General features: G+C 41.4%; 1 protein-coding gene across 1 annotated transcript in view; it reads left to right on the top strand.

The window, feature by feature from the left end:
- Positions 1–20,852, top strand: part of KIF25 (kinesin family member 25) — a gene marked incomplete at its 3' end in the record, with an annotated part of 42,949 nt that extends 22,097 nt beyond the window's left edge. The window contains exons 9-15 of the mRNA XM_081997040.1: positions 3,024–3,098; positions 7,500–7,649; positions 8,721–8,897; positions 13,914–14,065; positions 16,549–16,743; positions 19,291–19,446; positions 20,695–20,852. Coding sequence (XP_081853166.1) covers positions 3,024–3,098; positions 7,500–7,649; positions 8,721–8,897; positions 13,914–14,065; positions 16,549–16,743; positions 19,291–19,446; positions 20,695–20,852 — 1,063 coding nt within the window. The remainder of the gene's footprint in view (positions 1–3,023; positions 3,099–7,499; positions 7,650–8,720; positions 8,898–13,913; positions 14,066–16,548; positions 16,744–19,290; positions 19,447–20,694) is intronic.
- Between the last annotated feature and the right edge of the window lie 6,856 nt (positions 20,853–27,708).

Raw genomic sequence — 27,708 nt, forward strand, 5'->3', positions numbered from 1 at the left:
ACATGTGGTACAGATCCTGATAATCAGGAAAAGGGTTAAAAAAATGTAAATCCCCCAAAGAATGCAGTTCTTGGGGAATGTTTTTTCAATGTCCCAGCACAGCTCTTTTTTTATAAACAGACGAGCATATGGTTCTTATGAACTCAAAAATGTTTATTTTTTTAGCAAAGTTTTATGGAACTAATAAATGTCAAAATATTTTATTTCAGCTCAGGAAGAAAATTCCAGCTTTCAGCATGTTATGCTTTTATAATTTTATTGGCGAATCAGTTAGCAAAATAAAAAAGAAGCTCAGAATTTTCAAGGTGAAATTCACATTAATCGCTACACAGGGACAAATCTGTCATCATTCTGGTAAAAATACATGGGCTTATAGAAAGAGATTCTCTGGCTTTGCTGCATCTTTCCATGGTCTCAGATAGCTAATTAAGTGGGTGTCCACACTTCAGCCGGTGCTGTGATGACAGTGTAGCATAAACTAGTTCAAGACAACTTTAAACTACTGCATTTGGATACTGGTAGCGTTTGAACCACAGCAGCTAAGTAGTGGCAGTAAAACCACTTTAATGAAGCTGAGTAAACATTTGGAGTAGTTACTGTAGCATGGAGCCCCGTGCCTTTCCTCTGAATGGCTACCACAACCTGAAGCTGACATAGTTAGCCATGGCTACACTATTTTGCAGTACAGACTACTAAGACTGGTTGATTCTAGCCCTGGTTGTGGTCAGTGGTAATCTGTTTGCTTTATTAGACAGCAAAACTCATCAACAGCAAGTGAAGACAGTATGTTCTCATCTCTAAAATATCTTTTTAAGTTGGGGTTTTTTTTGTGTAGTAGCTCTGAGATGTTTTGATGTGTTAAGAAAAAAATATCATTTCAACACATACTGAGTTAGAGGCCTACTTGGTAAAGATGGAGGACTTGGTGCTGATGAATATTTCATCAACTGCAGATGATAAATGAAGCAGAGAAAAGTGTTTGGAAGTGTTTTTGCTCTCTTGTATTGACCTTGCAGATTTGATGTGCAAAGTTTACTGAAGCATATACGTGCATGCATGCAAAGCAAGGATGGAGTATTGCTATTCAGAGTCTGTGTTCTCCCAGTACGAACTGTGCCACGTCTCTGCATATTTGTTGGTTTCTCAGTGTAGTATGACAGCACATCAATGGAATGGCAAGACAAGCAGTATTTGTCCATCAAGCCAGACAAGTGTTCCTTTCCTGATTAAAGAGAGTACATTTTCATGCAACTTACAATTAGACTGTGGAACACATTGCCACAGGACGTTACTCCAGGCCAACAATTTGGCAAGATGCAAAAAGAAACTGAATACTAATTCTAATAATATTTTTTTTGAAACAGAGATTCAATTCATATTTTGGTTTTGAGGCCAGTTGACAGCTTCTAAGGATTAGAATGAGACACAGAGATGAATTATTGTGTCTCCAGCCCCCGTAGTGTTTCTTACTCCTTCCTCTGGCTATTATCAGGAGCAAAATGCTGAACGAAGTGGGTTGGCTCTAATTCTGTATCTGTTTATCAGTGATCCCCCTGTACAGTCTTATTTATGGAGGACATGCATCAAAATGTACATTTCTGCAGGCTATAGACTGTAGTGGCCAGATCCTGGTTAAATATACAAAGAGACTTGAGTAAATGCTAAAGAGCATTTGTGTCTTCATAAACAGCATATGTCTTCATTCAGTTAAACTTGTAGTATCATATACAAGCTGTGGGACAGTGCTAAGGCAAATGTACTAGTATACTATATACACAGGGAAGTAACTATGCTTTGTAATGTTTGCTGCTACCAAAATTCCTGTTTCTAATTAGTCGTTTTGCTATAAGCTATAGAGAATACACATCACTCACTGAAAAACAGAGCTAAACAAACAACAAAAAAAGAATCACAACAAAAAGTTACCAGAAAAGTAAGCTTTTTCCAAAGATAAACATTCATACTTCAAATACTTAAGTGTGGCTAATGACATTCATGTTTTAGATTCTGTTCATCTTGTACAAATAGTACTTGTTGCAGGCTATTATCTTGGGGAGGATGCGTTTTTGGTGTGCTAGAGAAGAAATGAATGAGTGAGGAGGACTACGTATTACAATCAGAATTTCCTCCCTTTGATGATTTCCGATTTTCAGGTCTTGATTTTACGTTGTACAAACTTTATAGTTGAAAGGGTTGGAGGAAAAAATTCTTTGAAGAGCCCTGTGCTAGCTTTTTTCTCCTTTGAATTTGAAAAAATGTATGCAGTTGTTTTAGACATCATTGTTTTGGCCCAAGGATTGCACTGTCATTGCTCTTTTCTAAGAGGTGGAATAACAAATTAAATTTATTTGTCTTTCATTCTGTTAAAAATTAGTCTGAAATCCACATCACAATGTAAAAGAAAGTCTTCCCTTGAGTGGGAAGTGTTTACTTCAGAGTAGATAGTTCAGCAGGGGTGGGGATGGAAATACCTTAGACTGATGCTGCCCACAAAGACAGTGCATCCTTAAACATGACCCTCAGGGGTCTTGTGATTTCTGCTCTGCCACTGACTCTTCTGAGACAAGTCCCAAGGCAAGTTTACAGCCTCTGCACCTCTTTTATTCCCAATCCTTACCTGCATCTAAAGGGAAGGACAACCTGACCACTCCCTTCCTTGGTGTGACACAAAGGGAACACAGGCAGCAGGGATATTTCACAGTCTGGTACTTGGGAGAAAGTAACAGGGATGCAGTACAGTCTGAAAAAAGACTCACCTTCCAGAGAGGCAGGCAGAAGGATTAGGATGAGTTCAGAGCGCCACAAGTCTATACCTGCGGGTCATTCCCTCCAGCACAGACAACAGCCGCTCCCAAAAAGTGGGCGAGAACTTTGGAGTTCTAATTTTCAGTCCCCTGACACAGAAATGTCAGCAGGTCCCAAGTTTTATGTCACTGGCCTACATTCTCCCTAGTTTGTATTCTTGTATTGTGACAATATATTTATATTTTTTCTTCAGTTAATCATTGCACTTTGCTCCTCAGAGTTTACAGTGCTTCAGAGTCTCAAGACACAGTATTTGCAGATGTGGCCCCTTTGCTAACATCTCTTCTAGATGGGTAAGTTAAAACGGGTGAGTAAGAAAGCTAAAGGGCAATAATGTACTGAAATCTGTCAATTAAAAAAATAAAAAAGACTTAATAGTGTGGTCCTGTCGAGTTTTGTGGCTTTGCCTTTGCCTTTTCCTGTTTTCTTTCTGCTCAACACCAAGTGAATGTTGTTTCCCCATATAAACAGTGAAAACACTGTTTACAAAATTTAGCAGAGCAGACAAATTTGGGGGAAAAAAATAGGTTTTTTCCTCTGTGCTCTTTCTGGCAAACTTAAGCATTGCTTCTAATGGAGGATACTGTCTTTTTTAGTGTTTTGTTAGGTTACGTTTTATAAGTTTTTCAGTTGTAGACACAGTGTGATACATCTTTTCCAACAGTGTCTTCATATATGAAAGGCCTGCCAGGGCCACTTTCTGATCATCTGTTCTGTTTTTGTGTACGACACAGGCCGTAGGAGGTGGTATGATCAATTTGTGGTTGAAGCAGAACTGAGCAGCCTCAGCTTTAGTTCTAACACTCCTTCAGGCACTGAGGTTAAAACAGAATTCTGGTTTGAATCCAAAACTGATCAGTAACAACCACTAACAAATATGTGTAATCACTTCTAGCCACTGAAGTTCATGAAGTGTGATTCTTCATTTATACTAGAGCCAACTTAAACTACTCTTGTTACGAAGAAGTGCATATTGTTATAATCCTTGACAATTGAACTGAGGTTCATACAAAACTTCCTTTCTGCTCCTTTCTCACCCCCATTCCATTTTCACTCAATTATAGATGGTTGTTGTAGAGCTGTCAACAGGACATTTCCCTCCCTGAAGAGCAAAAGACAGTCCCTTTCCAGTCACAGTGGCATAGCTGAAAAGTGGTAATCCTTGTTCCTGGCAGCCTGCACATTGAAGTTTTCAAGTTTCCTATTCTTAAAAGCAGCCTAAAATGGGCATATCAGGATATTGCGGCTAGTGGGAAATCCCATCTCTTTACATGTGCCATGGAGGGGCCCACAAAGGCTAAGGGGAGTCCTATATGGCCCGTACGGCATAGTTCTTGTTTACTGTCTTGGTTTCAACATTTACCAAGGATGAGTAACCACAGTTTCCATAGCTGAGCAACCTAGGGACCACTAGGTTGGAGGAGTTTGAAGAAGTCCGTATAACCACTGTTTTCTCTCTCTGCTTTTCCATTTGCAATTAACATAAATTTGCTTTGGCTCCATATGTTGCCTATGTATCTTCAGGCATATCTGAACTGTACCTTGATCTGCTGTACTTCCCACTTTCTAATTTCCACATTGAGAGAATCCTGTCCTAAAAGCTAGGATTTTTATATTCAGTTAGGAAATGTTCTGTTATTGAAAACAAAAAAGTTGTCTTGTTCTTCCAGAAGTGCCATTTAAACAGAAGCAGATTTTCAGGGACGGCAAGGCTGTGTATACGAGCCATGTTTCTCAGCAGCTGTCCCAGTGTAAATGGGAAACAGACATACTTAGTCTGAACCTTGAATCTTTTTGCTGCTCCTGATTGTTTTAGTCTGGGTTCCAAAGTAGTCTGTAACAATTTTTAGCCTAAGTAGAAAGGAGTGTTCCACTCCTTTTCTTTATTTTTTCTTTCTTTTTCTTTCTTAATGAATTGTTTCATTTTTCAGTATAAATATACAGGAAGATTGTCCCATATGCAAAACAGACAAAGTACAGCAGGCTTCAAAGTTTACAGTTAGCTGTACAGGGCCAGCAAGGGAGTAAGATAACTTTTCTTTACAGCATTGAAGAATCAAACTTGTTTGTTTATTTTAAAAGAAGAATAAATTTTCTCCTTCTTTGATTTCCTTCAACAGCATTCTCTCCTAGTGATAACTTCGCTATGCTGAACATCCACACTCTTTTCAGGAGAGGAATGCTACAAAGCTATTGGCATTTTAGCTTGACAATAAGAACTTTTCAAAACAAGAATATGACTGATGAAGCAGAGTGGAGAAGGAGAAATGTCAGGGCACATAGGTGAATCATAGTCCAAATTTTCAGATTGCTCTATTGGAAACCCTTGTGTTGGAACCAGAAAACTTGTAAAATAAGCTAGGTAAATATAAACTAGTCTGCTGCTTGTCCTCTTGTTGAATCACCCAATAATTCATTCTCTCCTGTGCCTACTTAGATACAATACTGCTTAGGATAGTCTGAGCTCATTTGGGCTTACTGAAATACTGTTTTGGCTTTGGCAGAGAAGTCATCACTGATGGATACCTGATTTACATCTCTATCTTCAATGTTACAAAATCATGTCATCTGTGTCTTGTCAGAACTGTTTTGTCCATGATGCTTACTTTCATCCTTTACAAGGACAAGACTTATTTCTTAAAGCGGAAATTAAGGAAAATTTGAATAGCTGGACTATATGAAAGTTTGAGAGATGTCTAAAAAGACTTTCATTCTGTTTTTCCTAAGGAAAACTACTACTTCCAAGCTCTGGCTCCCTTTTTGGTTCCAAAGATCCCTCCAATTTTGAAGTGGGGCTGGAAGTCTCACTCAGCTATGGGCTGGCAAGGCAGTGTGTGTTAGGAGTGGAATTGTGAAAATTACTCATTGTTAGCCTAGCTGAAAACTACCCAAATCAGTGGGAGCTTTTCCACTGACATAAATGCAAGTAGAGTTATGTCAGCAGTGAATACTTGGAGAAATCCCTTGTTTCGGGTTTACAGCCTTAATTTCTAGCACATTTTGCTGCAGTGCTCTTTATTTTCAGTTACAGTTTTCTCCTTTACTTCATCAAATCTATGATTATACCTCTGTTTTATACTGTGCATCCTGAAATATGGAGGGACCTCACTACAGGTTCACTGAGTGCAACTTTGATTTCGCATCCCCAGAAGGGGTACCCAGGTATTTGCCGTGGTGCTTATCAGCCCACATTTCTTTCTAACAGGAGAAAGCTTTCTAAATAATCCTCAAAAAAGAATTGCTTCTAGGCATGTTTAATATGCAAAAAATTGCTGCAAATATATTTCTCTGCAGCAGCCATGCAAGTATTTCATGACTTGAAACCATAAATTTAAAACAATTAGATGAGGGGTGTTCATTGAAATTTGCTGGCATGTGCTTGAAAAAACATTTTTGATACAAGGAAAAGTATCGGATAACCAAAAGCTGCTGCTCAGGTCTGCCCACAGAGGATGTAGCTTAGGCAGTGAAATTATACTCCCTGGCAGACCAGGAGCAAGCCCATTCTTGCAACTCTCTAGTAGAGCAGAAATTTCAGCATACTGCGAAGCACTCACCGTGTATGGAGATTCTGCTAATGTTGTGTCTCTGAACAAACAAGATTGTCCAGGGAAGGAGCAGTCCTGTCAGCATAACTGCATGTCTTCCAAGAGTTTTGCTGGCACAGTTCTGCAGTCAACACCAAGGTGCTGGCAGGTGCTGCAGAGCAGATGCAGCCGAGTAGGGACTAACCTTCAGCTGCACAATACAATATTGGTCCTCAATACCAAGTAGCACTGTGGCTGGATACATTTTTATCTGCCCACTTGTTTTGCTTAAGATGTTGACTTTGTTTCAACTGTGTTAGAAATACACTTTCTGGATAGGATTCCTACATCTAAATTCAGGTCTCTGCAACACAGACATCCACAACAGAGCTCGCAGCTGTAGACTTTTTTTATTCTTTTCAGTGTGGAGAAGTGGCCATTTTCAGAGTTCTGTTCATTAGATGTATTTTACATGTCTGCTTCAGAAGATGATGAATCGCGTTTCGTTTCATAGGTGCCTGTACCTCTGCAGCGAGATTGTACATTTTCACCTTCTACAAGTCCGTATCAGAGCAGTTCCTACCGCCTTTACTCCAGAGTAGTCTCTGTGTGCATGCTTAGGCTGAACTGATGCATTTGATTTAAAATTTATGCCTCTTATTATTAGGGCTGTCTTATCTTTTCCAGTGACTGAGAGCTACGACTGGTGAGCCTGCCTGAAAAAGACTACAAGAGCTGAAGAGTTTACTGTTCCCAGCTGTTAAGATATTAGTGCTGTGGTCTGCAGCATAGCACTGTAAGACAAATCAAACCCAGCAATGTTTTACTTTAAAATGCTCTGCTGTAAACTGCAGTGGTTCAGGAGCTAATTAACAAGCAGCTCAGTAGTGCATGAAGTGGAAGTTGGGCAGACAGGAGGTCTAACCCCATCAGTCATTCCAAGCTAAGCATCCCTTCAACTCCGCTTAACAAATAAAATCTGTTTAGGCGAAGTTATGAGCAGTACTTTAATTTCTGTCAGATTTTTAGATCTCCAGAAAGAAATCTGCAGGGGCAGTGTATTTATTTTTTGTTTCAGTTTGTGTTCTCAAATTGTTTGGGGTTTGACTTGCCACCTAACACACATTTGGTAATGGTAAAATAAATGAAGGCCCTTTTAATTTTCAGGTACAATGTGTGTATCATGGCTTATGGGCAAACTGGAAGTGGGAAGACATACACTATGTTAGGACCACAGCTGGAGGAGAACTTTGCATTCTCTACAGAAGATGAATCAGAACTTGGAATTATTCCTCGAGCTACCCAAGAAGTGTTCAGGTAACAACTAACTAAAGACTCATCTCAGTGGCAGCCACCCTAAATTTTAGAAAGGATGTTTGTAATGTATTTATCATTACAGATTTCAGCTTCCCAATGATTAATATTTATAGCTTCTCTGACTGCCATTCGATATTTGAGTTTTGATATAGATTTCCAGTCTCTCCTGCTTAGTCTGATTTTCTAAGAAAATAAGATTATGCGAATTTGCTGCATGTTATCTGTCTGTCTGTCAGACTCCTAATTAACTGTTGAATATGTTTCAACCATAGTTGTAGGAGTCCAAAAGATAATTAAGTTCTTACAAATTTTGTGAAAATTGACAGTTGCAATAGAGGAAGAGAATCCAGATTAGAACCCAGTCCCCAAGAAGCATGACAATAGAATTTTTAACTACAATTTATTCTTGCTTTGAGAATTCTTAGATTTTTTTAGTTGAACCTAATGCATGATTTGAACTGACATGCTGCTGTGTTATAATAGAAGAGCCATTAGAGTTTTTCCAGCTAAGCCTGTTTCTTTTGGAGAAGGGTATAAGCTAAATCAAAGAACCAATTTTGTACCAGAATAACTTGTGTCTAACTGTAAATATTCTTCTGAATAGTCAAGCCCCTAATTTATGAATTTTTTGAGGCTGTGGACAGGTAACTTCTTACAGATCTAGCTGGGCAGTTTACCATCTCTGCCTGTTCAGTGCTTGCACACTGCCATAGTTTGTCATACCTTGAGCTCTGAATGCAATAACATCCAGCAGAAAATGGTATAAAAAAAATGTTGAGGAGGGAGGGAGGCTAGTGGAGAAAAACAATTTAAGCTGGCATAGCTGTTTGGAAAATGAAGTTTTATTTACTGCTTCATGTATAATTTATTTTTATATTCTGATTCTTCAGCCTAACATTAACGTGGATGAGGCAAAGCCACAGCTATAGATATTTAATAAGCACTTTTATCAGATTGTAATTAGATTACAATTAAATAATAGATCTTTATTTACAGATTGTTCACTTGGGGTTTGACTTCAACATTTTTTGGCTTTTTTCTTCTTTTTTTTTTTCTATTTTTTTTCTCCAGGCTTATTTCGGAGAAGCCACCAGGAAGTTACTGGGTTGAGGTTTCTGTTGTAGAAGTGTATAATAATGAAATTTTTGATCTTCTGTCCAAAGACAGTTATGGAAAAGCATTTGGCGTCAAACGTGATGTTGTCACAACCAGAGAAGGAAAGAGCAATGTTCCATTGCTTACGCATGAGTGAGTACACAATTTGATCCTTACCATCCAGACCATGATCTGGTGTCAATGCAATGTACAAAATTGCATTATAGGCACCACTTATCACTTCTAAACAATAAGTCCTTACCATATGCAAAAGAACAGTTCTCACTGTTAGCTCAGTCTATTAGACTGCAAATGTCAAAATACTTTCACAAATAACAGTACAATTAGTTTGGTTATACTCCCGCGTTAAGCGCCTTCCACTCAGAATGCCTGAAGAGAGCTGTGCATTTCGTTGTTGCTGGATCTAGGGCATCTTGTCAGCTGTACAAAAAGAAGGGATAACCCAGTCACAAAGCCCTTTCCTTTCAGTCTTACCAGATTATAAAATTTACAGATTATAATAGAAATGTATGTACTTCTTGTAGATTTTGTAGCAGCTGTAAAATGTTAGCTTTCCCCACATGCATTGGAGTTTAAAAAAAATTGAAAAAATAACATTTTAAGTGATCTTTTAATATAAATACCCATCTTACACTGCTTAGTATTCTGTTTTTATAACTGGAGGCATCAAAGTGGGAATTGATATGCTGACATGTGAACCTGTAGTTCTTGAAAATCTAGGTTCTTCAAACCAAAAGCTAAGTAGTAGCTTTTACTTTAGCTACATATTCAGTTTTAAGATGTATACCTTCCCAGTGTTGGTGTATGGTAAATTTGATTCTTATTTACACATCTTGATGGTGTAGGGAGAGCTAAGGTATTTAAGGCTACATCTATACTTATTTTAACACCTTCTTGTACTTACTAAGCATTACAAAGGCTTGTTCTAGTACACATAGGAATGATTGTGGGTGGTATGTATGTATGTATGTGCAGTATACAAAGCAAATGTATAATACTTTCTTGTTATATATAAAACACTTGGCTAATTAGATGGTAAAAATCTCATGTTCATAACAACTCATCCATTAACAGCACTGAATCTGTTTCAGATGCTTCATTTTAGTAATGGCTGTGTTGTTTATGCTAGTATTAAATCAACATTAGCAAAAGAATTATGACAGTGGCACCAGAGAGGTGATGCTACCCAGTGGAATTAAGCTACTGGACATCTCCCTATGAGCAGATTCTAGAAGGGAACATTTCTGCTTGTGCACTACAGAGAGGTCTAGAAACTTAGAAATAAGTGTTCTGGTCCTTGGGCAAATAATGTCTGTGAAAAGAAACATCTTTCCCTATTGAAATGTTTAGCACAGTATCATAGTGTTTTACGTTTCTGGGGGAAACATGATGTTTTTCTTCATTTCTCTATAATAATGCTTGTCATGGTCTAATCTCTACTTTTCCAGGAGGAATTAGAAGTCAGATATGAAAAGCATCCCTCCATCACCCGCCCCCACCGCCAATTAAAATAAAACACACCCTCAGTGGAAATAATTGAAGGCAGTATTTTTGTCTTGTGGGACTTAAGTCTCATAAACAGACTAGTAGTTGTTTGTTTATGTGGGTTTATGCTATTGCCAGAAAGCCTTGATAAAAATACAAGAATGTACTGGAGGATTGCACAAAAATACTTTTATTCTACCTACTTATACGCATTTATTGACTTGTAATTTCTAGCCATTGAACTGCTCATAGAAAAATGGGACCCCAGAAAAATTGTGGCTTTCTTCCCCATGGGGGCTATAGAACTCTCCTTTCTTTCTATGAAATAGTAATCACTGCAATATTCTAGGAAGGATTAACATTTGTATCTGAGGTATGCCTGCTCTTCAGCCTTGAGGTTAAATATGATTTCCAGAGAAATGCTGCATCCTTGATTGCACTCTGCATGCTCCATAAGAACAATGAATTAAAAATGACTGGAGCTTGAAGTGATGAATCCTTTTGCCCTCTCTCTCTGTAGTATTCTGACTGGTGGGCTTCTCTCAGTCTCTGTTCTTGGATTTTCACCTACTCTACTCCCAACTTTTAGCATCTGGTTAAGGCTCTGCTTTCAAGGGAATGAAAAACTCCTTCAGCAGAGGTTGGGAGCAGATCCTAACCTGTGTGTGCTGAATCTTTCTTGAAGGACCTAAGCTTTTTCCTTTGTCTTTTCCATCTCTTTTCCTAGGCTTTGGGGAAGGGCGAGGTGAGATGTAGCTGGACTTTTGCCATAGAGACAAGAACTAGAAGCTGCAATAGGTTTAATTTGTCCTTTTAGTTAATAAAATGGCTGCTCTGTTTATTTCTGTGAAGTTTAACTTATGGTAAAGGAACCTGGCACCTTGAACTAAGCACCTCTTAAAATCCACTTATCTCACTCGATGGATAGATACTCAATTCTAATACAAATCCATATTCTTACTTGTATTTGTATCTCAATTACAATGCAAGCAGCAAAAAAAGTCCAATTCATAAACAGGTTATATTAATTACACAGAAAGGTTAGTAAGAAAAAGCAAACCCAAACAAAGTAAGGGAACCATTGAATGAGGCCACCCAGCTGCTCAAAATCTAAAGTAAACAGCTGGTGCTTTGAATAAAAACACATCCTCATTTGTGATAATATTTCATCTAGAATATATTGGCCTGCTGGGTCTCATTGGCTTCTCCATATATCCATTAAAGTACAGTAGTCTCTTTCCTGCTAACATGTACATCTTACTGAATCACAGAAACCTCAGTCTCTTTCTTCCTTTATGGCTTGGTTGACTTTGGAGAATGTTCAGCATCAGATTTTTAACCTAGCCACAACAGGGCTTCTCTTTATAGAATGTGGTCCTGGAACGTGCGGTACATACAGCGTGATAAAGTCGTAGAGATTATACTAAAAAATGATTACTGTCAGTCCTGCTGAGAAGCTACTGTGCCAAACTTGCAGCACTGGGCTGGGGATGCTTTTTACCTCCAAAGTCAACTGCAGTTTCCTAGTAGGCGACCAGCACTGACAGCATACCCTGAGGCCTATCTTCTTCTGCAAACACTAGCTAGAGGACAGCAGCTTATAGCACTGACCCCTCGCTCAGTGCACAGCAGCAGCTTGCAGCAGCCACTTGCCTGCTGCTACATCCTAGCGAAGGCTGCTTACCTCTCAGGCCGTCCGGTCCTGGCTGACTAGCTGTTGAAAGATGCAGTTGAAAACTCAGGAAAGCAAGATCTGACTCCTTGGACTTGAGGCAATAGGTCACCCCAGTGCGAGGCTCTGCCTTCTCTGACAGTAGGAACTGCTTCCCTGCTGGTCAAACCACCAGGGAGACATTACCAGTGGATGCAGAGAGGCAGAGATATTACAGGAGAGGCTAGCATGTGCGGCTCAGGATTGATCAACAAAGTCTGTAGTCATCATTGAGCTCCTGCATCCACATTTACACAGGGAACTGCTTTAGGTGGCTGCTTCTCTTAAGTGTCTGTAAGCATGGTGTGGCTAAGTGTTTTTCTGTTCTTCAGATGCCCTTGCTTTATTTTCAGAGGAAATTGTTTTAGCTGGGTATAGCTCTTTAGACTCTTCAAGTATGGCTCTTCTTAGCATAAAACAAATTTATGCCCAGTGTGACTTTCACTGAAATCGGCCAAATCTAAGCCATGAAGGCCTTGCCTTTTATCACATGCTTGGTTTTGCTGACTGCAGCGGTGTGGAACCAAGCCTCTAGCCTGTCAGGAGTGTTATTAACAGTTCTGGTGTTACAGGGTGTCCTGGTTTCAGCCAGGATAGAGCTGGTTTTCCTCACAGAAGCTAGTGTGAGACTGTGTTTTGGATTTGGGATGAGGAACTGTTGATAATGTGCTGATGTTTTGGGTTGTTGCTGAGCCGTCAAGGACAGTCCAGCTTCTTGTGCTGGCCTGCCAGCGAGCAGGCTGGGGGTGCACGGGGAGCTGGGAGGGGACACAGCCGGGACAGCTGACCCAGACTGGCCAAAGAGATATTCCCTACCATACGACGTCATGCCCAGTACATAAACTGGAGTTGGCCGGGGGGGTGGAAATCGCTGCTCGGGGACGGGCTGTCGATCACGGGGTGGTGAGCAATTTCTGTATTGGGCCTCACTTGTTCTTATACATTCCTTTGTTGGTATTATCATTATTGTTCCCTTCTTTCTTTCTGTCCTATTAAACCGTGTTTATCTCAACCCACGAGGTTTTTCCTAATTCTCTCCCCCGTCCCGCTGTGGGAGGGAGAGTGAGCGAGCGGCTGCGTGGTGCTTAGTTGCCGGCTGGGGCTAAACCACGACCAGGACACAGGGCATTCAGTAACCAGGCTGTGATAATGTAGTCATAACAACTTATACCCATATCTAGAAACCAATGTCTAGGTGATGCAGCTTGAGTGATTAGTGAAGAAGGCAATGCAGTGAAAGGAAAGGGTAGGCAGTCTTACCTCATTTATTTTAAATACTGGAAACCTGGGGGAAATCATAGTGGGTTTTTTCTTTACTTAATCAGTTTATTTCACTCTCTGTGTTAGGTTTTTGTCCTTTGATTGGTCATATTTCCTTTAACTGGAAAAGAAAACAGATGTATGAGATAAAATGGTCTACAGAAACTTATGCTTGTCTGTTCTGACACTGTGTGGGAGTTCCTGCTCATTGAACAGTAGAACTGAACTTTTTTCCACAGGCCCAGAGAAATTCCTTTTTTTTTTTCTTCCCTAAATCTGTCCCTCCCAAGGAACAGGAGCTACCTTAACATAAACTGGACAACTCCACTTCTGTAAGGCCAGAGATTCCAGGAAAGTCTAAATCTGTGTCTTTTCTTCCAAAGTGTGGAGGTGTAGAAATCTCAGTCACTTCTCAAGCTGACCTACAGTACCTATAGACCTGCAAGGCTGGGAGGCCACTTCTTCAGCACTTTCAGTACTACATCACAGGTCTTGTCTTGAATTTTTATCTTGGACTTTATCCCACCTGAAAAAGTCTGTATACAGTTGTTTGGGCAGCTAAAACTGAGATTACTGTAAGCTAGAAAAGCAGGGAAGTAGAAATGCTCAGATTCACACCTAAGTTGTCAGCTTTCTCCTGTGATTTTTACTGTGAGTCAGTTAAATCTTCTGCTTGTTTCTTTACCTCCTAGGACTGTTGAAAATGCATCTGAATTTTTGCACTTAGTCCACAAAGGCATACAGCTCAGAGTCAGGCACCCAACACTGGTGCATGCTCATTCCTCTCGTTCTCATCTGGTAGTTACATTGACCATAACCGCAATCGTCTCTGGAGATAACTCTGGTAAGTAGGATGTTACTACAATAAATCTAGAGCCAGTTGTTTTCTGAAAAACAGTCTGTGGACTGAGAGGTTTTCATATTGCTTTTTCCTCCTTTTTCTCAATGTTTAATACATTCTCTTGGTTCTGCGTACCTTCTTAAATAACAGACCAGTTTGATGTCTGAATGCTATTGAAACTTTCACTTTCATAAAAACTTTTCACTTTTCTTTATATGTCTTGACTTACACAGTTCTTGAAGTTTTATAGCATGAAACAACTAATGAAATAAATTTTATCAGTAAGTCATAAGATAGATATACAAAGTGATTTAACTACTGTATTTGAGTGACATATCAAATAATTATTCATGCTAAGTTTGTGGTAAAGCTAACCCTGCATTTTAGGAATCATCATATGCTTTTGGGTGAGAAAGAATTATTTTTTATACCCGTTGCCTTGCAAAAACATCTATTAAATTCAGAGTCTCTTGAATTGTTTATAATAGGCCACTGTAGGAACAGACAATATAGTTGTCTTATTTACTATGGCAAGACCTGCATTTCTACTTTTCATTACCACACCAAGACTTACCAGTTTATTGCTTTAGGAATAACTTCGGCTTTTGGGGGTTAACTTTGTTTTCTTTTACTCATGTTATAATTAGGCTCTCTGCTTCCAGTGCTGTGGTCCATCTCCTCTGTACTCTGCAACAACAATATGGTTTTAGAAAGTGGAAAATATCTAACATTTTTTCTCCTTAGATTGCTATCAGAAATTAAACCGACAATATTAGCAAAACAGAACAAACAGTGCCCTCACTTACCTATGGGCCTTGCCAAAAGATAGAGTTACTTCACAAGTTGCAGCTCCAGTGTTGCAGATGTTAGTTCTAGCCAGTTCCAGATTCTAGTCAATCAGACAGATGTTACTTTTCAAAACACAGCGTTTGCACCATTAGAGCACCAGCCATCTTGTCTAGTCCTGACTTCCCTTTTCCATTTTGAATTGCAGACGCTCTATTATGCCATGTTGTCTGGCAGCAAAGCTCCTTAGAAATGTCTAACTCACATTGAATGCAGACTCAGGCTTTCAGCTCAACAGCGCATGAATGAAGATGTGCAATACCGGGGGGTAGAGCTGCACTGCAAATGGGACCTCGCTATAGCAGTGTGATAGGGTGCTCCGTCTTGTTTAAAAGGAGAAATTCACAATTTAAAAGCTAGGTGCAATTGTCAAATATCCTAGCACTGGAGATCTAACTCACTAAATAAAAAGTTGTAAAGCCTGCAATGACTTCTGCATCTAAAGCCAGGGTTCACAAGCCAGCACTTTTTCAGGTTTGATAAAGGTCTTTTTGCATTTTGTTTCAGTAAGATCTATTGTTTGAGGAGAGCAGTTTCTTAATTTCCTTGTCTCAAACTGAAGAGGAGTGAGAACAATTTATTTTTGCACTGTATGGCCTGAAGCCATTTATTCTGTGTAAACCAATACAGCTGCTCTGTCTATGCTGTGAACAGCTAGCTCAGGTTTTAGCAACAGCCTAGCTGGAGAGGTACAGAGCTCTGCAACCTAGTTGTCTGTTCCTTACTCAAATTTTGCAGCTGGGAACTTTGTACTATTGCAAGAAGACTCTTTAAGTCCCTGAGAGAGTCTACTGTCTCTATTACCTGTGGCAGAGTGCACACCTTTTATTCTTTTATGTCCTTCAGAGAGTGAGAGATGGATGAAAACTAAAGCACTGAAGAAAAAACCCAAAACTGCTTTGGGAAAGCCCATTTGCATGTACTCCTGCTAAACTAATGTCAAAGCAGCTTTCCCAGAGAATCTGTCTTCCTCTTCCTTCCCAGCAGAGTGAAAGCCAGATGCTGCTGCTGAGGAAGAGGAAGGACATGAAGCAGTCTAGTGCAGCCTATGTACTACCAGGAGTAGTAGGTAACCAACCTGAACAAGTGGGAGTAATGCTATTGAGGCTAATAGCTCATCATGTGGAGATGCAGAAGTGGCACATGAGGACTGAAGGAAGTCTAGAGGGAACAGCAGCAAAGGACAAAGAGGCAGGATGAACTTTTTTTTTGCCAGAGCACCATCGGGTGGTATTTGAAAAACATAGAAACGGACTTCAGAGCTTACTGCTCCCAAACATTCAAAATCTGACTTTGGTTGCAGTCAACCTGAAACATGAAAAAATGCCCTTTAAAGTCCTTACCGGACTCCTTTTTCTTGCTTTCCACATCCACCGTAAACAACAGGGATAACAGATACAACAGAACCTACATCCAAGTCTTGTTACCAGCTGGCATGATCGGTTTGATAAACAAAATCTTAAATAAGATAGAAAAAGTCATTCAGCCTGCCCATACCATTGATTCTGACTTGTACATTGCTTCTGTTAAATAGCCTAAAACAAAAATATTTTACTTCCCCTATTGATGCCCCATTTTTCCCCATCTCAATTTCCAGTATCAGTGAGAAGCTCCCCATGTTTGTTTTTTCCATTAACCAGGTGCTTCATGGGAAGATGAACAAACCAGAGGTTTGTTAAAAGAGGTTTCCTGCACCTTTCCACAAAAAATGAGAGACAATAAATCCACCTCTTCTTCCGGAGCATCTTCACCAGCACAGCTTGAAGCCACTGAGAAACTGAAGCAAGTCAAAACTAGATTGCAGCTGGTGGATCTGGCTGGTAGCGAGTGTGTCGGTAAGCGAATGTGTCTGTTTATGGGCATAGATCCTCCCAGATGCAGGTTACAATAGTTGCCTTTACCTCTTTATGTAAGGATATGTGCTACTCTGCTTTCGCACAGGGAGTGGCTTAAACCCACAGATCCTGACATAGACAAAATTTGTGGGCCTTATTGTTCCAATTTTACACTGGTACAGTTTGACAGAAAAATCTGACTGCATAAGCCTAAAATAAGCCCATGGCAGTTACCCATATCATAGGTACATTATTTGTTCAGACTGGTTTTATTAGGCCTGTTTTTCTACTCTGAAAATTAGCATGTCTTTGTACAGAAATGTTTAAAGTGCATAAATTATTTAAATATTACAAATATCTGTAATAATTGACATCACCATGTGTGGGTTTTTCTGCCTTATTGTGGAAAAAGTCTTGGAGGAAGTTAGTGTTGAAAAGATAATACTGTTTTCATTGTTTCTTCAAAGCATTTTCCTCCTCCCCCTCTTCTATGCACACAGTAATTTCAAAAACTTGATTATTTCCTAAAGGACAAGCTTTCTTACCAAGAAAAGCCATACAGCCAAATATACCATTCCAGAAATAATGTTTTGAAAACTGAACCCGTATTATGAAAGAGTATTTTACTGCCAAGAATTCTTGCTGTTGCTCACTGTTAAACCTTTGTTCTACAGAGAAACATAATCTAATACATTATTTTCCTTCATTTGCTCTAAGTGCTGGAAACTGTTTGGTAAACATGTAATTGAACAACAGTGTATGTGTTAGTTCCCCCAGTTCAACCAGGACAAACACTTACTTGGTTTGGGGCTTGGTGGGCCAGATCCTCCAGTGAAGCCCAGAAGAACCGTGCTCCCTTACATCAGTGTTAGATGCGGCCCTGCACATACAGCTGACTAACCTATGTGATCAGCTATGCTGGTGATTTGAAGATATTGGACTGACTGACTTACTCTGATAAAAGTGAGGGCAGCTGTTAACTCGTAATTATTTTAAAATGTGGACAAATCTAAGTGAGTAGCAGGCATCTCTCACACTTTAAATTGTACATCAGCACCCTGCCCTGTTAGGTCCACAGCCGTCCTGCATCATTTACCACATTCACTAAGTGGTCCCTTTTTAGCAAACTAGGTTTCAGTTTGCAAACTCAGCCAAATGCATTGTGGAAGTTCATCTGACCAAATGCAGATAATCAGCAGTTTAAACAGGTACCCCCTCACCTATTTGCAGTTTTCTTCTCCATTGTCACAGGAGTCCACCTTTGCTGACTACAAAAGCAGCCTGGGGATGGCAGTAGACACAGACTTCAGTAAAGTTAGTCTGAGATACATCTTATCTCAGATTATTGACACCATGTGGCAGGGTCCTTCCAACTGTTCTGCTCTGTGCCTCTCTGCAAAGAGACTACCATTCCAGCCTCACCCTCACCCACAGTTAAATTTCTCCAGCCCTCACTGTCCAGACTTCTAGGGTTTTTTTCCTGTTACTGTGCCTTTTCACACTTGCCTCTGGAACACCTCTCTCGTTCTCCCAATTGGGAAAATACTGGCCTAAAGGGAAAACAAGATCCCTAGCCTCTATCTGTACAGCCTCTTTATCTTTCTAGAGGTGGGACAAAAGGCACTTGTAGAAACCGTTAGCCCCTTCTGACCCTCCCACTACCATTAGCTCTGCCTAGCATGGATTGTGTGCTCTGGGTAATGAGAACTGATGGCAGATACTTCTGTAGCTTATCCGCTAACCTGAAGAAAGGTAGAATTTTAATAATGTGATGCTAAATGGTAACAGGAAGTTTCTCTTTCCCAAATGCCAGAGGTAAGGACAAGAGGAATTAATTCTCTTAACTGCACACTAATCCAGACTGATCACAGAGTTGAACTTGCAGCAACTCATGAAATTGGTGCAATTTGATTTGTAGACCAAACCTTTCCAGTGTTGCTCAAGGGCAGCATAGCTACATACTGCGATGCTGGGTGGATGGTAGAAGGGCATCATTTTCCTGTATCAATTTCCTTACAGCAAATCATACCACAAAGAACAGCACCTTACTGGCTTTGGTGAGCATAAACCCCTCACACTTAGGGGTGCTGCACAGTTTTGTTTCTGCAGCTTATGCCATCAGTGTCACTCCTGTTCTTCCTAAGGGATACAGACAGAGCAGTTAACTATTATAAAAAAATGGAACACAACAGGCTTCTCTCTGGAGACACTGTGAACTGATGTTTTCAAGAGCAGCATTGTCTTGTCTGATCCGTAATACATACAGAGCTGAGATGCATTGTACAGCTGAAGAGATCAACTTTAACACAAGATACTTCAGACTATCTGCAGGCACTGAACCTTCTTTAACCTTCTTTCAAAGAGTACTGAACAACGTATTGGCAGTCTGGCGTAAACAATCACTACGTCTTGCCCTTGCGGGAGGACTGGAAGCCACGGTTCAGAATTTGTGTCAAAAGTAGATGATACAGCAACAGAGTTTTTCACAATTACAGTTGGAACCAGCTTTGCTTAGTCTTACCATTGCCTTTTTCTACACTGCACCAGGTATGTCTGGAGTGACAGGTGCAGCGCTGAGAGAGACATCATTTATTAACCGCAGCTTGTCTGCCCTAGCAGACGTTCTTGGAGCAATAGCAGAACAGCGATCTCATGTACCATATCGAAACAGCAAACTAACGCATCTGCTTCAGGACTCTGTAGGTGAGGGATTATTCTGACATTTAACAGTATAGATTTGTTTTCCCAGTCTTTCTCCTCCTCTGTTGTGTAAAGCTAGAGGATGATCTTGTACTCCTTCCCTAGATGTGGGCCTCTATTCGAAGACTCTGGGTTTGGAGCAGCATGAGTACACAGTGAGAGTTCTGAACTCCTCCTGAATTTGGCTAAACCTTGTTGTTTCCAAGGTTCAGTTTAGGAACGCACTTGGAATAATCACAACATCTCTAATCGGATTGCATAAAGGGTAAAAATTGCATTTCACTGGTGTTTCATATCAGGTTCAGTTTAGAAGTTAAGTTTCAATCTTTATTACTATAAAGTGCAGTCACATATTTGCACATTCCTTAACATTGTGCCCTATAGCAGTAAGACAAAGGAGGGAGACAAAACATATGCACGGTACTGTGCTACAACTCCTTTTTGTGTTTGGGTCACCTGCTCTTCTCTAGCTCCTCATCTATGCAGAAATATTTTTACAGCAAGTGTAATTCCTCCAGTAATGTCAGATTTGTGTCCATCCATATAGTACATTAGTCCCTTTTTCTTCACCCAGAAAGCATCAGCCCTTTTAGTCTCCAGTTCAAGGCACTGACAGTGACTGAGGTAACAGTTCTTCAGAGCTTCTGAAAGACTATGAGTTTTTGCTTGAACTTTGAATTTCACCTAGAGCTGGACTCCCCACTTTGAAAAGAAAGAGAAAGCCAAAGAAGCCAGTTTAGGAGCTATGTTGTATGGGCACCGAGCCTGGTTTTAACCATGCACAGTGTATGACTTGAGTGACACTATCTAGGTGAAATGTTAAAAGTGGCAATTTCACAATTTCACAAAACAAACACAACAGTGTTTGTTTAATCATTCTCTGTGAACTTCTAGTTAAGCCTGAAGCCATTGTGCCATTACCCTACATTTACAAACATTTGACAAAGCTTAATGAAGTGCCCAGACCCATAACATACATGCAGACTAACTGATGAAGCTATAAGGGGGGGAAAAATCTACAATACAAATACTGAAACATTTATTCTACTGGGGCAAATATCATACTATTAGATATAGAATTCCCTTAAAGGAGCTGTCTGTTTTCAACAGCCCCCTTCATGTACAGTCTTCTGCTTCATAAAAGCAATGGTAAGCTATGCTCATTGTTGTACAGATCAATACAGTACTAGTGTATAACTTACTGAAAATAATGAGGTAAATAAGTATGTTCTGTCTTTTTCCTGCTTTTAGGAGGTGATGCTAAACTGTTGGTGATGCTGTGCATCTCTCCTGACCAGAAGTACTTAACAGAATCAATGCAGTCTCTGGGATTTGGAACTCGTGCTCGGCAAGTTCAGAGAGGACAAGTAAAGAAAAAAAATTTCCCAGGGCAGAGTAAAGCAAAATAAAACCTAAGACTCCTGTGGATTAAAGTATTATTAATGAGTTCCTCAGACTGAAATGTATATTGTTGTCCTAAAGCCATTCTTTTAAATATCAACTGCCAGATAAAATAAACAATCTTCAACATGGCATTAGTTAGCCATAAACCTGTGATAATGTTCTTGCTCCAAACATAATAGCAAGTATTGACAACAGCTATCAACCATGGTGGAATGACATAGAAATAAATGAGGGTTTTTTAGGAAAGCTACTTCAAGACATGGTTTTGGTGATGTGTTTCCTTTGAGCAAGCAGAACTAAGTTAACAGAGCCCTGATTTAGAATGGCTCACTTCTGAAAGGCAAAGGGTACATGCTGTTTTCTCAGTAGAAGACAGGAGTCTAAATATCATTCCAGTGCTTCAGAGCAGCAAGTGAAATACTTCCCCTCAGCTTGGATTAAAGTGAGACACATCATTGTGGCTTGCTCTTCTGTCTAGCACAGATGGGGTCATTCCTAATGCACTATCAACAGGTAGGAGTGTAGAGGAACCCATCAGCTGTATTGAATGGAGTCCTGTTCTCTGCTTTTAGGTAGGAAATAATGGCACTGGTGAGATGGAGAAGAAGGAATAAGGCTGCATCTGTTATCCCTCTGGAATGTAGCTTAGGAAGTAAATGAGGGATTATACAACCTTTTGAAAACACACTCAAGTTAAATGGTTGGAGCAAATCCAACTCTGCTGAGTTCGCTAACACTACAGGTTCGCCCATTTTGTTTGGTTTTTTTCCTCCTCCATGGATGCTGAAAGGCCCTGAACTACACATCCTAATAGCTAATAGGACCTAACTTGTACAACTGTTTTAGTAGTAGTCTAGCCTGTTGTTTCACTTGTATTTCTGAAGCAAGTTAGTTAACTGCATCACAAACTTGAAGATGTGCCTGCGCATTAGAAAAGGGTAACTACATGCTTCCCATCCATCACATGAATAAAACAACAAAAAACCAGCTTATGATATGATGCTTGTCAACTTCAAGAGGCTTTCACTCTCCTACACCAATGCTGAGACAACATCATGCAGGGTTTGTGAATGAAGTTACACTGGGAGAAGTTTCAAGGAAATTTAAGCAACGTTAGAGGTGAGAAGTGGTTGGGTTCAAATAACATCTGATGTATTTTATGTGCTGCATTATTGCTCAGCAGAGGCCTCAGGACTCGCTCTGAATTTTTACCTGCAGCACTCACTCTGCCTCTAGACTGGGAGAGAGGTTACTGGTAAGTCACTGCAAGGCAGCTTAAATTGCAGTGACCTGCCCAAAAGGCTGGAGTTTATAGTACTCCAAGGCACTTAACCTTCACAAGCATAAATATTTATCCAGAGATTATATAGCATACTATTATTGGAATTTCACCCTTGAATATGTAACAGCTGCTGTGTTGCATGCAGTGCTCTGAACATTAGCATCGCAACTGGAGAGCTGTAACAGTACTTGTTTTACTAAATAAGGTCACAAGGGTAAAAAATACCCTAACTTTACCCAATTCCAGCAGTAGCAGATCAGTAGAAAAGGAGTCTGGACACAGGACCTTACAAAGCTGAATGGTCACTAAAGCAATCTCAGGTGAGAAGGTGAGGAATATTAGCCTGCTAAACAAAACGCTGGAGCAGACAGCTTCAAGCTCGCCTTAGTCTCATGACAGCCAGGCTACTAAAGCAGCCCGGATTAGAGCTCTAAAAGAGGTTAAGCAGCACGGGAGGGCTAGCTGATTCCACCAGCATCTTTAAGTAAGTTCCTCAAATATTTTTAAGGGTTTGGCATTTCCTAAGCGTTACATAGAAATGTAACGTGTCATGAACTGCACTTTCTTTTCTGGAGCTGCTCTTCAAAACTTGGCATTTATTTACAATCTGTGTGGTAAGAGAAAAGCAGCACTACTTATTGTTAAAGCTAAGAAAGAAACCCCTCAAGTATCAGCAAATACCAAAAGTCTCTACATTAACTCTACCTATGGTGTATATGCAGCATTCCCTACTCCCATTTTCCTTGTCAGTGTAGCATATCACTTGCTGTTTGACCTACACAATGAACTGTACCAGATATGCAGGGCAGCAAAGTTAACCTTTTGCTCTAAGAACTTTCAGTTCTGGAATTTCCTGGGTTATAAAGACGCGATTGCTCAATCCCCGTGTCAGATGTGATGCACTGAAGGAAAGAGGGGTAAAAGTTGTAAGGGTGAAATGGCTTTTGCGCTAGCACCTAAGCTGAATTGTCTTCTGCCCAAAGATTGACTTGGACCTGCTAAAGGAGAAGCAGGGATCCTCAGACATGTAACTAATGTCCTGAGGAGCAAGGAAAACAGCATGTGCAAGGCCCTATACTTCTCTGCTGTAATTTTTTTAGTTTTCAGATCTTTTATGCTTTGAAGTAACAGCTATGTTAGAAAAGAAGGTGTGACAGATATTCACAGAGCTGACTTCAAGATTTTAGTCAACAAAGAAAACCTATCCTTATAAACCAGTCATCATCTTGACATTGTAAAGCTGAACCACACATACCAACACTGGGGGAAAGCAAGCGATATTTGGAAGTGTTCTAGTAAGTGGAGACAGGAGGTCATAAAAGCATCAGGAAAAAGGCGGTGGTTTTTAGAGAGATCATGTAGTCTATTTGCTAATACAGCTTTGCTCTCTGGGAGGGCAGGGGCACAAGCAAATGAGAGTAAAAATTATATAAATCAGGAGAAAACCCTTTCAGCGAAGCCCACAAGTACATAACCCAGAGCTCAGCTGGTCTCTTGGTGCACTTAAGCAAGAGCACTCTCATCCCTGCTCTAGCCCTGCCTGCTCAGCCGGGTGACTGGGTCACCGTTTCGGAGGGAGTGCTGCTCAGGGGGGTCCTTTCTCCCATCAGTGATCAGCGTGCCTTGGTGGCAGTCAACAAGTTAACCTTCCGCTGCTGGGCTCTCATTCTCTTCAGCCAGTGCTCAGCTACGTGACACCTTCCGCCGTCCCCTGGCTAGCTGTGGGAAAGAGGCATTCCTCCACACAGTGATGCAAGGCACCACAAACCCCAGCTGCCTGTTGGGCCGGCCTTCAGATGCCCCTCTCGAATTTATTCTGCCTTCTTCCTTGCCCTGCAGATGAGCTGAGCAAACCCTTTTCACAACAGTAGCCAAGAGCCTCCACCTCCTCCTCAAAAAGCCTACCCATTATTGAAAACACAGCAAACACAAGAGAACTTGGTCTTGAGAATGTTTCAGTATTCAGCATCCTGGTTTAGCGTCAAGTTGGCCAAGAAGTCTGCGGCGTGAAGCCTGACCAGCGCAGCAGCTGCCTGGGAGGCCCAGGGTCTGGTATTCATGTGTTGCAAATGAACGGTACCCCAAGCACCTTATGTAAAAGTGGAAGCTGCTTCCACACTGCAAGCACCTCTCGCCCCTGGCACCCCACTCACCCATTCTCTAACCCATGGGCCCAGCACGCTCCCAGAAAGCGGAAAATTTGGATCCAGTTCAAAGGCAAAGGATTTGAGCTCATGTCTCTCCCCACACAAGTGAATGCTCTGGCTTGTAGGGCATCCAGCAGATTTGGAGATGGGGCAGGGAAAATGGGACTCTGCCAGACCAAGCCCAAGGTCTAACAGCAGCAAGTGCTCATCTAGAGTAAAATACACAGATATGCGTACACATAGACCTACACAAAGTTAGCAGGAGAAGTCTAGACATATCTAGAATCGGACAATAGCTTTCAAGGTACAAGTCCAAAATTTGGCCCAGAATTACAGATTGGTGCCCACATTTCTCTGTGGATTTATCATTACAGATGGAATTTATCAAGTCTGGTTGTTGGTTCCCCTTGCAGACAAGGGAAACAGATTAACAGGACAGATCTACTTTCAGCAAATACCTCTGCCTTGTCTCATGAAGGAGTCCAGGCTCCAGAGCCCCAGCCATGTTTGTCACGGCCAGGGAAACTGACTGCTCAACGACCTGATCTTGAAGAACACTGAACTGCTGTGGAGGTTTTTCCACTTGTTTTTTCAACCTTGATCCCTCCCGTACCTACCCAGCTCTAACATTAAGCTCTGCAGCCCCAGTCCAACACGCCTTCTTTCAGCCTTTGCAAATCTGTTCCCAGTTCACTTGCAGCACCTGGCTTTCCATACAGGGAAAGAGCGTGTGGCACAGGAGCTGCTCCCCATCAGTTCCCTGTGAGGGTGTTTTTTTTCAGCACCCACAGGGAACACCTTTGCGCAGGTCAGCTTACCGTGCCCCAAGAGCTGCCCCACACTGAGCACGTGGCTAGCATGCTGTGAATTCACACTGCAGTTCACAGCTCTTAACCTTCCTCACTACCTGGGAGTACTCTTATCAGCAGAGCCCAAGAAAGCGATGCGATCCACAATTGCTTAGCAGTGCAGCATCTCATCATGGGGTTAAAAAAAAGCAGTAATTAAACCAGGCAGTGCCTTTGGCCCACTCTTAAACAAAACCTTGACCTATGCTGACGTTTCAAAATTATATATTTAATTTCCACATGTGGCTTCATGCCTTGGCAGCAGCCACACCACAAAGAGAGACTGCTCTTAGTTTTAGCCAAGCTAGGAGAACCATAATTAGCATTGGAAGGTTCACAAGAATGTTTAATTTGTTATTAAATTGCCAGTTCCATTTTATGAAGCACTTTTCCAAACCTCTGCAGAAAGCAAGGTACAAGCAGAACAAAGCGGTTACTGGAGAAGCCTTTAGGCTCCTGCTGTGGACAGGCAGATGCAAACTGATGGGCTTGCAAGCCCCTTCCAACCAGAGGAAGGGGCAGCAGTGTCTCCTCACAGAGGAGCAAACCCACCCAGAATGCAGGAACGCAAAGGTACCGCAGCCTTCCACAAAACCAACTTGGCGTTTGAGCAACAACATTAACCATAGCCACAGCCAGACAAAAATGCAAACTACATACTATACAAAGGAGGGCACAGAGTGATCTAATTGAAGGGCATGAGGGGAAATGCTGCCTACAATTATTTTTCTCTTTTCTTACATCCATTTTTATCAAACCAGGTTTTATCTAGCAATGCATTTGCCCCTTTTATTTTAATTTATATAAAGGGAGACAAAAAAATCTAAGATAAAATTTCAGCCTTCTTGAAGTCATGCAAGTATAGAATCATAGAATAGTTTGGGTTGGAAGGGACCTTTAAAGGCCATCTAGTCCAACGCTCCTGCAATAAACAGGGACAGCTTCAACTAGACCAGGTTGCTCAGAGCCCCGTCCAACCTGACCTGGAATGTTGCCAGGGTTTCACCACCCTCATTGTGAAACATTTCTTCCTTCTATCTAATCTAAATCTATCATTTTTTTAGTTTAAAACCATTATCCCTTGTCCTATCGCTACAGGCCCTGCTAAAAAGTCTGTCCCCATCTGTCTTCTAAGTCCCCTTGAAATACTGGCAGGCTGCAATATGGTCTCCCTGAAGCCTTCTCCTCTCCAGGCTGAACAAAACCCCAACTCTCTCAGCCTGTCCCCATAGGAGAGGGGTTCCATCCCTCTGATCATTTCTGTGGACCTCCTCTGGACCTGCTCCAACAGGTCCATGTCTTTCCTGTGCTGAAGGCTCCAGAGCTGGATGCAGGACTCCAGGTGGGGCCTCACCAGAGTGGAGTAGAGGGGGAGTCTCACCTCCCTCGACCTGCTGGCCCCACTGCTTTTGGTGCAGCCCAGGATACGGTTGGCCTTCTGGGCTGTGAGCGCACATTGCTGGCTCATGTCCAGCTTTTCATCCACCAGCACCCTCAAGTCCTTCTTGTCAGGGCTGCTCTCCATCCCTTCATCCCCCAGTCTGCACTTATACCAGGGCTTGCCCCAACCCAGTTGCAGGACCCTGCACTCAGCCTTGTTGAACCTCATGAGGTTCACACAGGCCCATTCCTTGAGCTTGTCTCTCCTGGGAGGCTGGGGGAGCAGAGAGCTACATTCAATTTCCTTTATTTGACTTCATCTTTAGTAAGTGGAAAGCTGACTGTGGTCTTGACTAAGGTTGGCAACACATCCAAACAATAACGGTCACAAAGCTGCATTGAAATATTTTTTGGTGACACTTAGAAGCGAGCATTTCACAGCATGCCCCCGAGGGCAAGGAGAGCCAACACAGCAAACAGATGGGCCACCGCAGCATGTGAAATGTTTCAGTTTGTGCCTGGCAGTAGGCTGGTGCCAGGGACTGAGGCCAATGGCTGTGAAGGCAGGTGAGGTTTCGGGTGTAACCTACGGCCGCCCCAACGGCGCTGGCGTGCCGCAGGAACCGCTGCGCACTGGGCACTGAAGCCACTGGGTAATGCAACTTTGTGCTCTACTGCACATCCCCTTCTGAGCTCTTGGTCTGTTAGAACATTTTCAAGAGGTGATTTTGTCCACTCCCTTACTTCATGAAAACACTCCCCTCTGCCTGTGTTTTTACACAAGATCTCAGATTTTTTAAAAGAAGAGGTGATCCCTCTTGCCCATACCCAAGAGTTTGAGATTGATCAGACAAAGCATTTGGAAGAGGAGTCCCAAACTCCCAAATGACATGACGCAACACTCCAAATTTACCTCTTGTTTGTTCGGTACATAACATGTCTCTAATGACTTGGAGATTAGCCTCAGAAAACCTGCTGAAATGCTTAAACGGTCAAGTGACCAGGCACACTCAGATGTCAGTACTAACAGTTCAAACACCAGGGCCTAAATTCAGCAACAAAAGAAGAGAAATGCAGTGCTCCAGCTATCAGGACCAAGTATTTAGCATCAGCTTTGATAGAAACAATGTGGGGAAAAAAACCCTAGTTATCAAACTCCAGGAACATGAGATTTGCACATCTTATCCACAGACTTGCAGGCTTG

The sequence above is a fragment of the Phaethon aethereus genome, assembly GCF_964289735.1.
Source record: "Phaethon aethereus genome assembly, chromosome: 3".
Lineage (NCBI taxonomy): Eukaryota > Metazoa > Chordata > Aves > Phaethontiformes > Phaethontidae > Phaethon > Phaethon aethereus.